A 13,788-nucleotide genomic window follows, 5' to 3' on the forward strand; every position below is an offset into this window, starting at 1 on the left:
AGCGATAACCATCCTCCCCTCAACATGCATCTGCTCAACCAGGAACGGGTACCAACTAAATTGCAGGCACCTGTGCTTGTTGCTGCTGAGGGCAAAGTAAATAAAAAGTGGCCTGTGTGTAGGGGGTAACCAAGCTTACCATTTAGAGGGAGAGACTACATGAAAGACAGTATGTCATAGCATAGGATATGACTTACCTGGCATGTAATGTAATGTATATTCATACAACCTATATGATTCTCTTATCGTACACAATATTGTATGTTATATAAGTTTTATTATATCGATAGCATATAATATAGTATGGTGGAGTATGACTTACAGTAAATACATTTAGTATATCTAGGAATGGGGAAGTACTTTGGGGTCACGGTTGGCTGGCAGTTTTGTGCATGGGCACTAAGGCCCGTGGCAAAGCAGAACTGTGAACTTGGGAAGTTTGCCACCGTGCTCCTTCTGACACTTTCTGGCTTGCATTAGTTTTCGAGGGCTGTCATAACAAATCACCATAAACTGCGTGGTTTTTCCCACACACAGAAATTTATTCTGGAGGCTAGGAGTTGTACATCAAGGTGTCAGCAAGGCCATGCTCTCTCTCCAGAGGCTCTAGGGAAGGCTTCTCTTCCTCATCTCTTCTAGCTTCTGGTGTTTCTGGCGATCCTTGGTGTTCCTTGGCTTGTAGAGGGAGGACTCCAATTTCTACCTCTGTCTTCACGTGAGCTTCTCTCCTGCAAGTCTGTGTTCAAATTGCTCTCTTCTTATGAGGACATCAGTCATATTTAGGGCCTACCTTAATCCAGGATGACCTCATCTTAACTTGATTACATCTGCAGAGACCCAAATGAGGGCACACTTACAGGTTCTGGAAAGACGTGAATTCGGTGTATGTGGGAGGCATTATTTAACCTCGTACACTGCTTGTGTGCTTACCCTCAATCCTCACTGTTCACAGCCTCTTCATCATCCCTCACATTTTCTCTCACACTTTTCAGGGCCTGGGGTCCCGTTGAGCCTCACCTGGCCATCCTCTGTTGGGGTTTTGAGTGGTTGCCACAAGCTCCCTTCATTAATCCATGATAAACTCATGGAAACAAAGGGCTTTTTGGAGCCACATAACTGGTGAGTTGTGAAGGAGGAAAGAAAGAAACTGAGCAACTCAATAGTTAAAAAAAAAAAAAAATGAATACCCTGATTAAAAAATGGGCCAAGGACTTGAATAGACATTTCTCCAAAGGAGATGTAAACAGCCAACAGGTATATGAAAACAATCTCAATGTCACTCACCGTCAGGGAAATGCAGATCAAAACCACAATGAGATACCACCTCACACCTGTCAGGATGGCTATCATCATAAAGCCCAAGGTCAACAAGCATTGCTGGGGATGCAAAGAAATTGGGACCTGTGTGCACTGCTGGTGGGAACGCAATTGGAGTAGACGCTGTGGAGAACAGTATGGAGGTTCCTCAAAAACCTAAAAGTAGAACTACCCTATGATCCAGCAATCTCACTTCTGAGTATTTATCCAAAATAACTGAAATCAGGATCTTGAAGAGATATTGGCACTTTCCCCTTCAGTGCAGCACTGTTCGAGACAGGCAAGAGGTGGGAGGAGTCTACGTGACCATGGACAGGTGAATGGATAAAGAAGCTAACTGCGGTGTATACACACAGTGGAATATACTCTTCAGCCTTAACATGGAAGGAAGTTCTGAAAATGCCACACCATGGATAAACCTCGAGGACATGATGCTAGATGAGTTCAGTCAATCACAGAAAGACAAATATTGCCCAATTTCATTCGTATGAGGTCACTAAAATTGTCAACCTCATAGAATCAAAGAGTAGAATAGTGGTTTCCAGGGCTGGGGGGAGGGGCAACGAGGGGCTGTTATTCAGTGGGAATAAAGTTTCAGGTAAGCCCAGGAGAATCAGCTCTAGAGCTCTGCTGTACCACACCGTGCCTGTGGTCAATAGCAACATAGGGTCCACTCAGGATGCCTAAGGGGGGAGGAGGTCTCATGTTAAATGTTCTTACCACAAGAAAGGAGAAGAAAAGAGAAAGGAGAAAAAAAAAGAAAGAGGAAGCTGAGAATCTTTACATGTTAATTCTACGGCTCCTTTGGCAATTTTTTTTACCGGGTAGCATCATGATTTACGACAGAGCATAGTTTACTGGGCCTAGCATGATTTATGGCAATAGGGAAAATGTGGGGAGCTGTGAAAGTCAGCATCCTCTGCACCTCGGGCACAGCTGTGTGCACACAGACAGAAGGGTGTGATGTGTGCATATAATCCCAGCACTGTCACCTTCAGCTCTGTGACCTGTAGCCCCAGGTTACCTGTTTGGGGCTTCAGGCTGGACTCTGGGCATGACAGCAGGATCTGGAGCCAGATCGCCTGGGTTCATGCCAGGGACCCTTAGGCTGCTTATCTCCTCTCTCTGTGCCTCAGTTTCCACATCGTGCGAAAGGCTGATAATATCCCACTACATAGGCTTCTCATGAGGAATAAATGAGTTAATATATGTGAGGTATTTTGAACAGTGCCTGACAATGTAGACATTAGTTGTTGTTATTATATGAATTTTCTATCCAGTTAATAAGAATTCCAATATTTTACTGGTTCCTCCTTCAATTCCCTTATCATCACTCTCCCACTGCCCCCACCAGAGGTAAAATAGGGGACAGTATGTGGATGTGGCTTTTAATTCTTCCCATGTCACTTATAATGGGCCCTGGGGAACAGTTCCTTTGTCAGGATGTCTTAAAGGACCAGGAACCAGGTGCCTGTGGAGTGAGTGCTTCTTGGGAAGCTCTTAGGGAGCCAACATCATAAACTCCAGTGAGCACCAAGCTATTATTTAATTAACAGTTGCCTGTCTGAGTGTGGCTTTATCGGTAACTTTAAGTTCTGTGGGTAGGTGTGGCGCCCACAATGTGGCCTCCCACCTTTCAGATTTTGTATAACGGAGCCCATGGTGTCTCAGCTACTCAGGGAGTGCATCTGTTTCCAGCACCGAGGAAAAGCGAGACCTGAATAAGGATGGGGCTTTTGGCATAGTTAAGAGAGAGGTAAAATAACTGTAATTTCATAGCAATTACCTACAACCAACACCGTCAAAGGCACCAGTTTTCCCTGAAAAATCTGAGCCTCTGCTGGGAGCAATTTGCAAGGTAGAAATAAGCACACAATTAGGCTCTCATGTATGAAAGAAGGCATCAGCCCCTCCCCATCCAAATGCCACAGCAAAACAAACCTCAAAGGGGAAATACTGTGTTGCATTTTGGGAGTGCATTTTTTTCTCCTTCTTTAAAAAAAAATCTTAATAAGCCCCCATTCCAGGATGTTGTTTAGGTTGTTTGCAGCTTTGCCAGGAAGCCTGGGAGCCTTCACTCCCCTGGCCCTCCCTGTCCATTGGAGGAAGGCACTCCAGCCACCTGATGGGACCACGGTTTCCAGGAGAGCCACCAGCAAACTAGAGTGAATGGGTGATTTCTCCCTCTAAGTACCATGTCAGGGGCCCACAGACCACTCCATGGAAATAAATTATACAGAGATCGGTTTCCTAACATTTTTGTTTGTTCATGCATTTGCTGAAAATGAATTCCTTATAAAATTCATGTCTCTGCAACCCACTCAGAAGTAAAGCTAGACTTGCCTTTCAGATGATAAAACAAAAAAACAAAAAAAGTCACTCTATTTTGAGAACGGTCCCAAGAAAGGGAAATCTAGTGAACAGAGGTATGCAAGCACTCAATAGGGCTATCTGTTATTGTTATATATGTCTTCCTGCCCCATCCGCCAGCCAACCCCACAGAAGGCCACAAGCTCCTTGACTAAATGCACTTTTGAATCCCCTGTGTGATTTTCTCCAGTGCCTTGTACATAATTGAGAGTGAATTTGCATTTATCGAGTAAAAGGGTAGTTTAACAAATGATGGCTTATTGACACTCACAGTCAAGTACTGGTCAGCACTAAGGGGGCTGTTGATTAAATTCTTGAGTCTGCTGTCTAGATATAGAGAGATGGGGTCAAAGTCTGAAGTATTTGTACTCATGATATATCATGGAGCAAAGACCAAAGGGTAGAACAGAGTTAATTAGAGAGGAACATACTTTGCCTAGGTATAGCCAAAGAAAAGCATTTCTAATTGTTAGAACTACCTCAGAATGGACTGCTTCGAGAGATATAAATTACTGGTTCGTGGAGATGTTTAAGCAGAAACTAGATGATTACTTGGGGGTATAGAAGTTGGTGGTCCAACATCATTTATGTTAGACTGTGTGATGTTTAAAGTCTCCCTTTCCCCTGAGATGCTAGGGTCCTATGGTTTCGGAAAGTTATGACTACATAATCGTCATGCTGGGAACTCAGACTCAGTCCAGCACCTATTTATTGAGTCCTTACCGTGTGCCAGGCATTGCCCCGCATAGACCTGAGGAAGACGACAATAAGATAGGGCAGCTGCCTTTGGAGTTAGGCTGGATCATGGCTTTAGTCAGTTCTCCATCGGCCGTATATTCCTTCTTGGCAATATGCACATGCTGATTTAGGACTCTGGTTCTTTCTCTTCCTTTTAGGCTGGAATCGATGGGGAAAGCATTGGCAACTGTCCCTTCTCTCAGCGACTCTTTATGATCCTCTGGCTAAAAGGCGTTGTGTTCAATGTCACCACTGTGGATCTGAAAAGGTAAACAATGCTGTATTAAGGAGGAATGTGTTTGGCTGCACGAACAGAGAACTTTCCATGAGGGAGGGCAGAAGCCTGCCCGTGGCTTCCAGCAGCCTCCTGCTCTCACCACATTGACCAGACTGTCTCAGGGCCAATCCCTGATTACAAGAGAGGCACCTGGGGCTGAGCATTTCTCTGCCCAGATTAACAAGGTTTGGGTAGCAAGAAAGGGGGAAGGAGTGGATATTGGATATGCAACTGAGAGTGGCCCAGAGGTGGGCATGCATATCTTAAAATCCAGGAGTCAGCCATTCCAGCGGTACCATCCTGGGGGACTCTACCAGGACTTAGCAGTACTAGCGCCCCATCCTGGGGCACCCTACCAGGACTTCAGGTGTAAGAGTCTGAGTTTCCAGGGCATTGGCATCTGACCATTTCCCCTTGCGTTGCTCTCATTTTTAGAATTCCTTAGTGTGAGAGTTCTGGATTATAGGCTGGGGATGGAGAGTTCCTCGTGCATTTTTAATGGTTGTTAAAAATACCAGGCATCATTCACTATCAAGAGCCACTCATTTCAGGCTCGTATCCTGCCTCCTGTCTTCTGCCTGTCCTTTCAATGCAGAGTAGCTCAAGGCTCACTCCCTGAGCCTCTATCATCTGCCTGTAGCTTCTTCCCTGGTGAGTTTAGCATATTCTCCATGTCGCCTTTATGTAAATTATTCTATACCCGGGAGTCTACCATCTAGAAATCTCTAGAGAGATTTCCATTTGCATTTTCTATTATCACTTTAATATCTAGATGTCAAAAATTAAATCTGTCGTTTCTGCTTTGAGTTGGGCTCCCCTCCCGAATTCCTGGGTTCTTCCATATTCTAAGCACTGGAGAATTTCCAGCTCCCTTCTCTTGCCATCTCCCTTGTCAACCAGTTGCCAAAGGCAGGGCATTGTCCCACTGTGCTACGGCTCACATCTGAGCCCTCTCCTCCGTTCCCAAAGACCACACTGGGTTCGGGTCCCACCACTGCCTTCAGACTGTCTCTTTGTTCTTCCAACTGGACATCTTCCGTCCGGGTTCTCTCTCACTCTCTGATCCATCGTCTATATAATCCTAAGGTTACTCTTCCTAAAATAGTTCTTTAATCATGTGGCTCCCCGACTCGAAAGAACTTCTGATACTTCCCGTTGCCTGTGGAATAAGCCCATCTGTAGGTCTTTGTCAGATCTTCAGCTTTCCACAACATTGTCTCCCAACGCTTCTCGCCCTGACCTAGCCGCCTCTGTCTGGCTGGACTACCTCTCGCCCCATCCCCTTCGGCTGCCAGCCCCTGGCTAGGATGCTTCCTCTGCCTCACAGACGCTCTCCTGCCTTCCTGAATGGACAGACTGTGCCCAGTCTCCAGGCGCAGCAGCTTCAGCCTCCCTCCCCTGGATTATCATCTGCAAGAGTGCACTTGTATGTTTGGCTGGGGATCAGAATGGGAAGGGAAGCCACCTCAGCATTCCTCAGATGCTTATATTGTTCCTTCATATCTGTTATCTGACCCTACCAATGCCGGGCAATATCCTAACTCCAGTTCAATAGATAAGGAAACTTTCTTACTGCAATAAATAAATAAATAAATAAATAAATAAATAAACTTTTAAAAAGGACAGAAAAGGAAAGAAACAAAAACAAAGAAAGAAAACATATATATATATATATATATAATAAAGAGTTAAGGACTTTTTAAAACATATGATACTATGGGGACGCCTGGGTGGCTCAGTCAGTTAAATGTCTGCCTTTGGCTCAGGCCATGATCACAGGATCTTGGGATCAAGTCCCGCGTCGGCTCCCTGCTCAGTGGGGAGCCTGCCTCTCCCTCTGCCTGTCATTCCCTCTGCCTGTGCTCTCTCTCTCTCTCACTGACAAACAAGTAAGTAAAAATTTTTTAAAAAACAAACAAACATATGATACGATGAAGTTTAGCAATTTCTAAGAATATTAATTTCCTATCCTGGCATCACCATTTGTTGGCCGAGTGACCTTGAACAAGGTCCTTCGTTGTCTGAGCCTCGGTTTCCTCGTCTGTACGATGGGGACGCAAGCACTGCCTCGTTCGCAGAGGAACCGTGAGGATGCCGCGAGGCAGGCCACGGAGAGCATTTACATTCAGGACTGCGCCTGGCTCACAGCAGGCACGACACGCTGACTCTTTGTAGCCTCATCCCTTCCCTCACAGAGCTGGTGACACAGTCAGGGAAAGAGGACCGACAGAGATGAAATAGTCCATAAATTAGACCTGGCAATATCGAATTAAATGCGAATTGCATAATTTCAGCCATAAATGCTCAAGAGGGTCCATAAAGAGAGAGGCCCACAGCTGACCAGTGTCCCGTTGGCCGAGTCCAGCGGAGCACCATCTGTAGGCGGTACCCCCCAGGGATGCCAGCAGACTCCAGAGGCCATTGTTCTCTCGAGTCACAGAGGGGGAAAAAATAATTTTTGTTTCTTTAAGCAACAGAGAGGTCATGGCAGAAAAATACAATGAGTATAGATTTCCCCTGCCTGCTGAGAACCCGCACATTTCTGCCTTGTGTCAGCTCTGAGAAACAGGAGGAGAAGGTAAAGAATGTCTTCTAATTGTCCAAAGGAGGGAACGCACACCAAGTCAACAAAGGGACCAAGTAGATGAGATCTTAAAACCACTCTCAGTCCCAGCGTCTCAGGAGTTCCAAGTACCACACAATGTAGCCGGAGAGAATGTGTGTTTGGGGAGTGATAGGGGAGTGAGCACCGTGATTGAAATTCTTCCCTTCCCCTCCCAAACTGATTATGCCAGGAATTTATTTCATTACAGACTCCTCTACCCCTTGCTTACTTTTTCTTCAGTTGCTCCATCCAATGTTTTCTGCTCCCGACTCCCACAAGTGTTGCATTATCTGCAAGAGCATTTGGGGTGAATCTGCTGTTCCAGCCTGGCTCAGGGACTTGTGCATTCTTATTCTTCCTCTTCCTCACTGTTTCTTTTGGCATTGCCCCCCACCCCTCATGCCCCCCATCCACCAACTTTCCTTCTCTCACTTTGCTCCAGCCGTGCTCTCGCATTTCCGCCAGCTGGTGGAAACATGGAAGCACGCCCTTGGGCATGATCGGGGCTGTGGCGAGCACAAGGCCACTGTCTCTCCTGTTGCACATTCTCTTAACAATGCAGAAGATATCTCTTAGTATAAATGTATGATTGAATTCTGATTTTTTAAAGGTTGGCATCCTGTAGAATGCATTTTTGTTAAGCTAAGTGGCAAAGGACCTTTTGAAAACAAAGCCCAGCCTCTGCCCTGGGTATTAAAATCTTGGTACTCATTTCGACAGCCACCTGCCATCACTCTGTTTTTTCACTAGGACTCAACTCCTTCATCTTGAATTATTCTCATGACTTCCACAGGACAGACTTCCTGTGTCACACCATACCCCTTCAGAACTTTCTCCAACCTCCCCTGCTCTAGGCACCCCCACCATAAGTCTGTTTGGCGGACAGGCATGCTGGACAGCCCAGGGTGTCTAATTTACAAGTTGCAGATTCCCCCAAAGTTGAGGTGTCCTGGTGTAAGCCACCTCCTGAATCTCGATCTCTCTACAGAAAGCCGGCAGACCTGCACAACCTTGCCCCTGGCACGCATCCACCCTTCCTGACCTTCAACGGGGATGTGAAGACGGACGTCAATAAGATCGAGGAATTCCTGGAGGAGACTTTGGCTCCTGAAAAGTAATGAGCTGCTTATTTCTGAAGCTAATGGCAGGGGTGGGTCCTTGTTGGAATTAGAGAAGCACAGCGTTAGTTTTGAGGAGGCAGATTTCCAAAGGAGCCTCATCAGTCCAGAGCGTAGGACCCTCTTCTCAAGCCCAGAGAATTGCCAATCTCAAAACCGCTCCCCTAAGTCCAACTCCAAGAGTGGACACCCCTATGAACAGGATCTGCCTCCTCAGCAGAATGCTGGAAAGTGTGTCACCCCTCCATCCCCCTCCATGAGTCCTCCCCAGTCCACTTTGCCTGAAAGACCCCTAAACGAGGGCAAAGTCTTCCCCATTTTAGAACGAGAACTGGAAGGCTGACAAAATGAGAGTAAGCCAGGGGAGAGGTAACCCCATGATGTAAAACCACACCCAAGTATAAACAGGGGTAACAAATCTGACCATGTCTGGTCAAAGCCCATAATCAAAGATGTAAAGACTGACTCCTTTTCTAAACTGGGCCCTGGGGGGATTGGGGATGGGGAAGAGACTAGAGGGCTGTAGGCTTTCGGGTAGACCAGTTGCTCCTGAAGGAAAACAGGAGGAAAGGGAAGGAAGGTGAATTCTGAAAGTTACTGGAAACTAGACTTGTTCCTTATACTCTATTGTAATCAGGGACTAAAACAACCACACTGTTTTGTTTTAACTAAAAAAAGATTTCATATAGGTAAGTCTCACAGGACTCCATCCTGTAGGACAGCCACTGAAAAGTTTGAAGCAAAAGTGTTTAGAGTCAGGTTTCAGGCTTACTTCGGGGGGTGGGAAGATGAGGAGGGCAGAGGATGGAAAAGTCAGAGGTGGAGAAATCAATTAGGAGGAGCCACTTGATGACGGTTCATGGAAGACAGGCGAGGTGGCTGAGCTAAGGCAGTGACAGCGAACTGGGAGCAGAGAGGTAAGAATGACTCAGTGTCTACCCAGCACCTAAAATAAGTGGGATTGGACCACTGGAAACCACCATCTTGCATTTATTTTGAAGTTGTATTTATTTATCAATAATTTTATAGCCTTCACCAAGTGCCCTAGGAGATAGATGTTACCTAGCCTCATTTTGCAGCTGGGGAAACAGGTATCAAGAGGTTGAGTCACTTGCCCAAGGTCACACATCTAACAAGTGACTGTTAAGTTAAAATTCCCAATTGGTGCTCTGATTAAGCCTTAATATCTATACATTCTTCCTAAAAACTATTCTTGGTCATCCACCTTAGGACAGTTTATTTTCACACTGAGAGTGGAAAGCTGCCTCAAGCCCATTGGAAGCAGCTGAGTATAGACTTTAAGTGAATCTATTGATTAAATCAGCCATAACCCCCATCTCAGCCACCACCAGAAGCCACAGCATCTCCGAACAGGACACCAGCCAGCCACTTTGCTGAAAGGGTCCTGAGAGGGCTCCGGTGCCATCCCCCCATCCTGGGACTCAGCCTCATCACTGGTGCTGGTTTGAAATCCCACACGAGAAAATAAATGCTGTTTGCAATAACCGAACAGAGTTTAGACTGTGCATGGGAGCCCCAGAAGGGACTGTCCAGGGGAAAGCTGTTTTCCTTTGAGAAGCAATACTTGAGCTCAGGAGTGACCACTTCTGTCTAGGTCAGTGGGGAACACAAAACGGGAGCGGTGGGGAGCACATTGTCCCCCCCGGTCCTTTGCCAGGCCAGTAGATGCAGGGCTGGGCTGAGCCCCCCAAGGCCTGAGGCCTTCTCTCCTAGTTCTGCCAGCTGTGTGCTGTGACCCCTTGAATATTCCTTCTCTGCTCTCAGCCTCCGTCCCCTCCTGTGTAAAAGGATGACCCAAGAGCCCCTCCTGTTCTTCACTTTAGCCAGGCTCCCTCCACCCCGACCGGCTGTGCCTTTCCCAGGCTGTTTCTCTTCCTCAGGGCTCTCTAGTCCTACATCCACAGTGGGACCAAGGGGGCCCCAGAGACCCTGAGAGTTACACGCCCCTAGTTCACGTGTACATTCTTCCAGAGGAGGACCATCATCAGATTCATCATCATTTCATCAGATTCCAAAAAATTGCCATGATCCAAATAGAGCTACCCAGTGTCAGACTTCCCTGTCCTCACACATTACCTGTCCTAAGTTCTGCTTCCTCGGGTCCGCGTCCTTTTCTGGACTGCAGTTGTGTGCGGGAGGTTTTCCTCCATGCCCTCCTAACGTATCAGTGATGCAACGATCCACCACACCCAAGTAGCAGAACCTCAAAACTGTTAAAATGCATGTCTTGGGCGTGCCACCAAGATGGCGGCCCTAGTGATGAGGCGGGCAGCCGTCCTGGAGTCCTCAGGAATGCTCTTTAGATGACTTTGTATGGGTCACACTGGGGTGGAGGCCATCATTACCTTCTAGTAAATGCCCCCAAGCCAGTGCCTCGGCCCCACAAAGGGAGACCTGCTGTTCTGCACACAACAAGCCACCAGCCCCAGCCAGCTGCCCACCGATTCAAGCAGTGAGGCCTCTGTGGCCCGCAGCCGAGGCCCCTGGAGGAGCCCAGCTTGACCTTCTGGTTCTCCAGGGGGCAGCAAAACCCCCAGAACTGTTCACCGAACGCTGTTCTGCCACGTGTTTCTCATCACACCACTGTTTGTAAAAGCTGCCAGAGAGCCAAGAAATTGTGGTAGCCTTTTTTCCCCTTAGCTTTACTTTTTAGAAGAAAAAAAAAGCCACATGCAAACACTCCAACTATTTTTTTTTTTTTTAAATCACATTTGGTCCCGCAAAGCATTTGGTGTCAAAAGAAATTCAGGAAGTCTCAAGTAGTTTCTAAATGAGACTAACGTCCATTTCTTTCCTGAGACTGGCCTGGTTAACACTCAGTAGGGAAGCACTGGGGTCAGCCTGGTGATTACTGTCGAGGCATGCTGGGCCTCACCTTTCACCTCCATAGAGTGGCCAGAGTTCAGAGGATCCAGAACTGAGAGGCAGGAGAGCAGGCTCTGGCCACCTTTCTGTCACGTTTGTGGGATGGCCTTGGGCCAGCCTCTCTCCCATTTCCTCATGAGGGGGTGGAACTGTGTAGTCCCAAAGATGCTTTTCAGCAGAAGCTCTGTGATCCCGTGAGGATCTCAAAGCCCTTTTCCAGAGCTGGTTATTATTTAAAATACCCCTTGTGCATAGATGGTATGAGAAGAAGTCAGGAGGGCAAACTGATAATGTATCACAGCCCAGCAAGTAGTCAGTCAACTAGCAAGTACGTACTGAGGACAGACGGGGTCCTGAACATAGCCAGAATTGGAAGACGCTTTCAATTCATTATTTTGAGAAGTGTTTATAGATAACTCACAATAGAGAAAAACAAGAATTCTTCTCATCCTCCGGGAAGTGGAGAAGCAGCCTTGGTACCAAAGACAGGATCGAGTGGTGGCTGAGAAGATGGTCTTTGGGGTCAGAATGGCTTGCATTCTAATCCACACCACGAGGTTGTGCCACATAAATTAGCCACAGAATCTCAGTAGCTTAGCAGAGTACAGTTTATGCCTCACTCTGGCAAAGTCTAAGTGGGCAGTATGGCCCTCTTCTGTATTGTAGCCTTTGGAATATGTGACCCCCAAAGCTCCTTCAGCAGAGAAAAAATAAGAAGGTTCATACCAAATGTTTTTAAGGGCCGGGGCTGTGAGTGGTTACATCACGTCCCCTCTCATCCTGTTGGCCAGAACCCAGTCGCATGACCCCAATCTAACTGAGAGGCGGAAGCTGGGAAATGCAGAGAAGTACATGGATATTTAATCTTTAATTCTCACATCTGTAAAAATAATGATTGTAATGTTGATCTTGTGGGACTATCATAGAGGATAATACTACTTAGCCTAGTGCCGAACATCAAGTAAAAAGCTCGTGAAGTGGCACCTTGAAGCATTAGAAAGAGAAGTCACTACCTTTTTTGTGACTGTCTTCCAGATTTAATCAAAGGACCTGCGTCTTAAAACCGCAGATCCCAAGGGATGTCTCTTAATGACTAATCCAGACCCTGTCTACCTCTAAAGATCATTTGCTTAATTAGCAGAGACAAGACAAGCAAGCACACGGCCAAGGATCAGAAGAATCAGAAGCATTAACCTGGTTTTCAAGTGAGCGTTTGGCGAGATGAAGAAACAGGAATAAAGGAAAAGGGAGAGAGAACTTTTCAGCTCATTAGAAAAAGGAGGGTCAACACTCAAGCTGCCACGGAGCCCCTGGGATCGGCAAAGGCCCCTCCATCGGGGCAGGAGAATTGTCTCCCTCTCTCCAGTGTATCCCCAACCCCAGGGACAGGACCTGCCCATGGTGGATGCTTAATGCATGCTGGTTTTATTGCATGGGCCCCTTGTGTTCAGTGGCATGGTGGCCTGTGGCTAGTCAGTGAGAAGTCAGTTGGGGGCCCTAAGCCAGTGAGAGCACTTCCATCTGCATATATATATATAAAATTTCACTACTATTTACAAAAAAAATTTTTTACGAGAGGCCAACTGTTTTGCATCCCAGAACGAAGCTTAAGTGTATGTCTAAGATGAATGCTTTTGAAATAAGATATCTTAAAAATAGAATGGAGAGAAATTGTCATCAGGTAGAGCAGGGATCAGCAAACTTCTCTATAAGGGGCTAGAGAGTAAGCCTTTTTGGCTTTGGGGGCTATAGAGTCTGTGTCACAACTCCGCTGCTGTAAAAGTGCAAACAGCCATATACAACACGTAAATGAATGGACATGACTGTTTTCTAATTAAATGTATGAATACTGAAATAGGAATTTCATATTATTTTCACAGATCCCAAAATACTACCCTCCTTTTGATTTTTTTCATTTAAAAATGTTATAAAAACTATTCTTAGTTCATGGGAGGTATATAAACAGATATTGGGCTGAACTTGGCCCATGGGCTGTAGTTCACTAACTCCTGAGTTAGAAAAATTCACCATCTCTTTGATTGTCATCAGACCACATCACCGTCTTACTTCAAAGATGTTTCTATGGATGAGACACTATTTCTTAGCCTTCTAGAGAAACAGAATGTACTCTGTAGACCATTTATTTGCATATACAAAATATGGTATAAATATGGAGCGAACATGAATGCCCTTAACATCCCAGCATAGTAGCCTCCTCAAGTCTAGTTACCGAAATCAGTGAGATTAATATTTGGATACACATTTCCCACAAAGACAAACTTCAAATGAGACATTAAGGACATTAAGCTGTACAATGAAGTCTCAGGAAATCATAGTGCTTAGAAAACAGGCCAGCACTAGCCTGGTATCCCTGAACACATGGCCCTTTGTTGTCCATCTTAAATTTGGTTCTACCTACTCATGATGGGCCCACATTGATGATGAAGAAGTTGTCAGATTATTGCAAGTCTGGTCAA

The 13,788-nt window shown here is 46.1% G+C and overlaps 1 protein-coding gene across 3 annotated transcripts in view; it reads left to right on the plus strand.

Annotated features, from left to right (window-relative positions):
• CLIC5 (CLIC family member 5) overlaps positions 1 to 13,788 on the plus strand; it is a 164,184-nt gene that overhangs the window by 114,230 nt on the left and 36,166 nt on the right. For all 3 annotated transcript variants that reach the window (XM_028097645.2, XM_088023950.1, XM_028097647.2), the window contains exons 2-3: positions 4,584 to 4,693; positions 8,296 to 8,421. In XM_028097645.2, coding sequence (XP_027953446.2) covers positions 4,584 to 4,693; positions 8,296 to 8,421 — 236 coding nt within the window. The remainder of the gene's footprint in view (positions 1 to 4,583; positions 4,694 to 8,295; positions 8,422 to 13,788) is intronic.

The sequence above is a fragment of the Eumetopias jubatus genome, unplaced genomic scaffold, assembly GCF_037043125.1.
Source record: "Eumetopias jubatus isolate StellerSeaLion01/CBP00866 unplaced genomic scaffold, mEumJub1_p1.0 scaffold_6, whole genome shotgun sequence".
In the NCBI taxonomy this organism is placed as follows: domain Eukaryota; kingdom Metazoa; phylum Chordata; class Mammalia; order Carnivora; family Otariidae; genus Eumetopias; species Eumetopias jubatus.